This window comes from Sphaeroforma arctica, assembly GCF_001186125.1.
Source record: "Sphaeroforma arctica JP610 unplaced genomic scaffold supercont1.14233, whole genome shotgun sequence".
Taxonomy (NCBI): domain Eukaryota; class Ichthyosporea; order Ichthyophonida; genus Sphaeroforma; species Sphaeroforma arctica.
This window is the reverse complement of record NW_014026325.1, coordinates 1-596: the sequence shown is the minus strand read 5'-3', so window position 1 is coordinate 596 and position 596 is coordinate 1. Positions and strand designations below refer to the sequence as shown.

Sequence of the window (596 nt, the reverse complement as noted above, 5' to 3'; positions counted from 1 at the left end):
TGACACCAAATGCACACACACGCTAACACCTCACTACAATCACACCAAATGCACACGCACGCTAACATCTCAGGTACAATGACACCAAATACACACACGCCAACACCTCATTACAATGACACCAAGTCTTAATTTCCCAAGAAAAAGAAGATGGCCACCAAGCTATGCCTACGCATACACAGCAACCCCTTTGCTAATAATAAATAATTCCCCTCAAGACACCTCACACTCACAACTCCGCCTGCAGTTGCAACCAGAGTTTCACACATACCAACTCAGCGGTTCAACCGCCATGCTCAGGCACAGATAGCAGGCATCGAAGTCACGGAACGATTTACGGCCCAATCGTCTCTGCGTGTGAGGACACAGAAGTATCAGTACAACACACAGCAGGTATCAATGCATTAATAGGTGGGCCAATCAGAGGACATGTGTACATAGGCGTGCAGCAAGTAAAAGTGCACTTGTTCTTAGAATTAGAGGACATGTGTACAATAAGTGCACCTGCTCTTAATTTCAGAGGACATGTGTACCTAGGCGTGCAGCAAGTATAAGTATTCCTGTTTTAGAATTAGAGGACATGTGTACATAGACAT

General features: G+C 45.1%; 1 protein-coding gene across 1 annotated transcript; it reads left to right on the top strand.

Moving 5' to 3' along the window:
* Positions 1–247: 247 nt before the first annotated feature.
* SARC_18166 (hypothetical protein) lies at positions 248–408 on the top strand (the record flags this gene model as incomplete). The annotated part of the gene is made up of 1 exon (XM_014287752.1): positions 248–408. A coding segment is annotated over one exon (161 nt), but the record flags the coding sequence as incomplete, so codon positions are not given.
* Between the last annotated feature and the right edge of the window lie 188 nt (positions 409–596).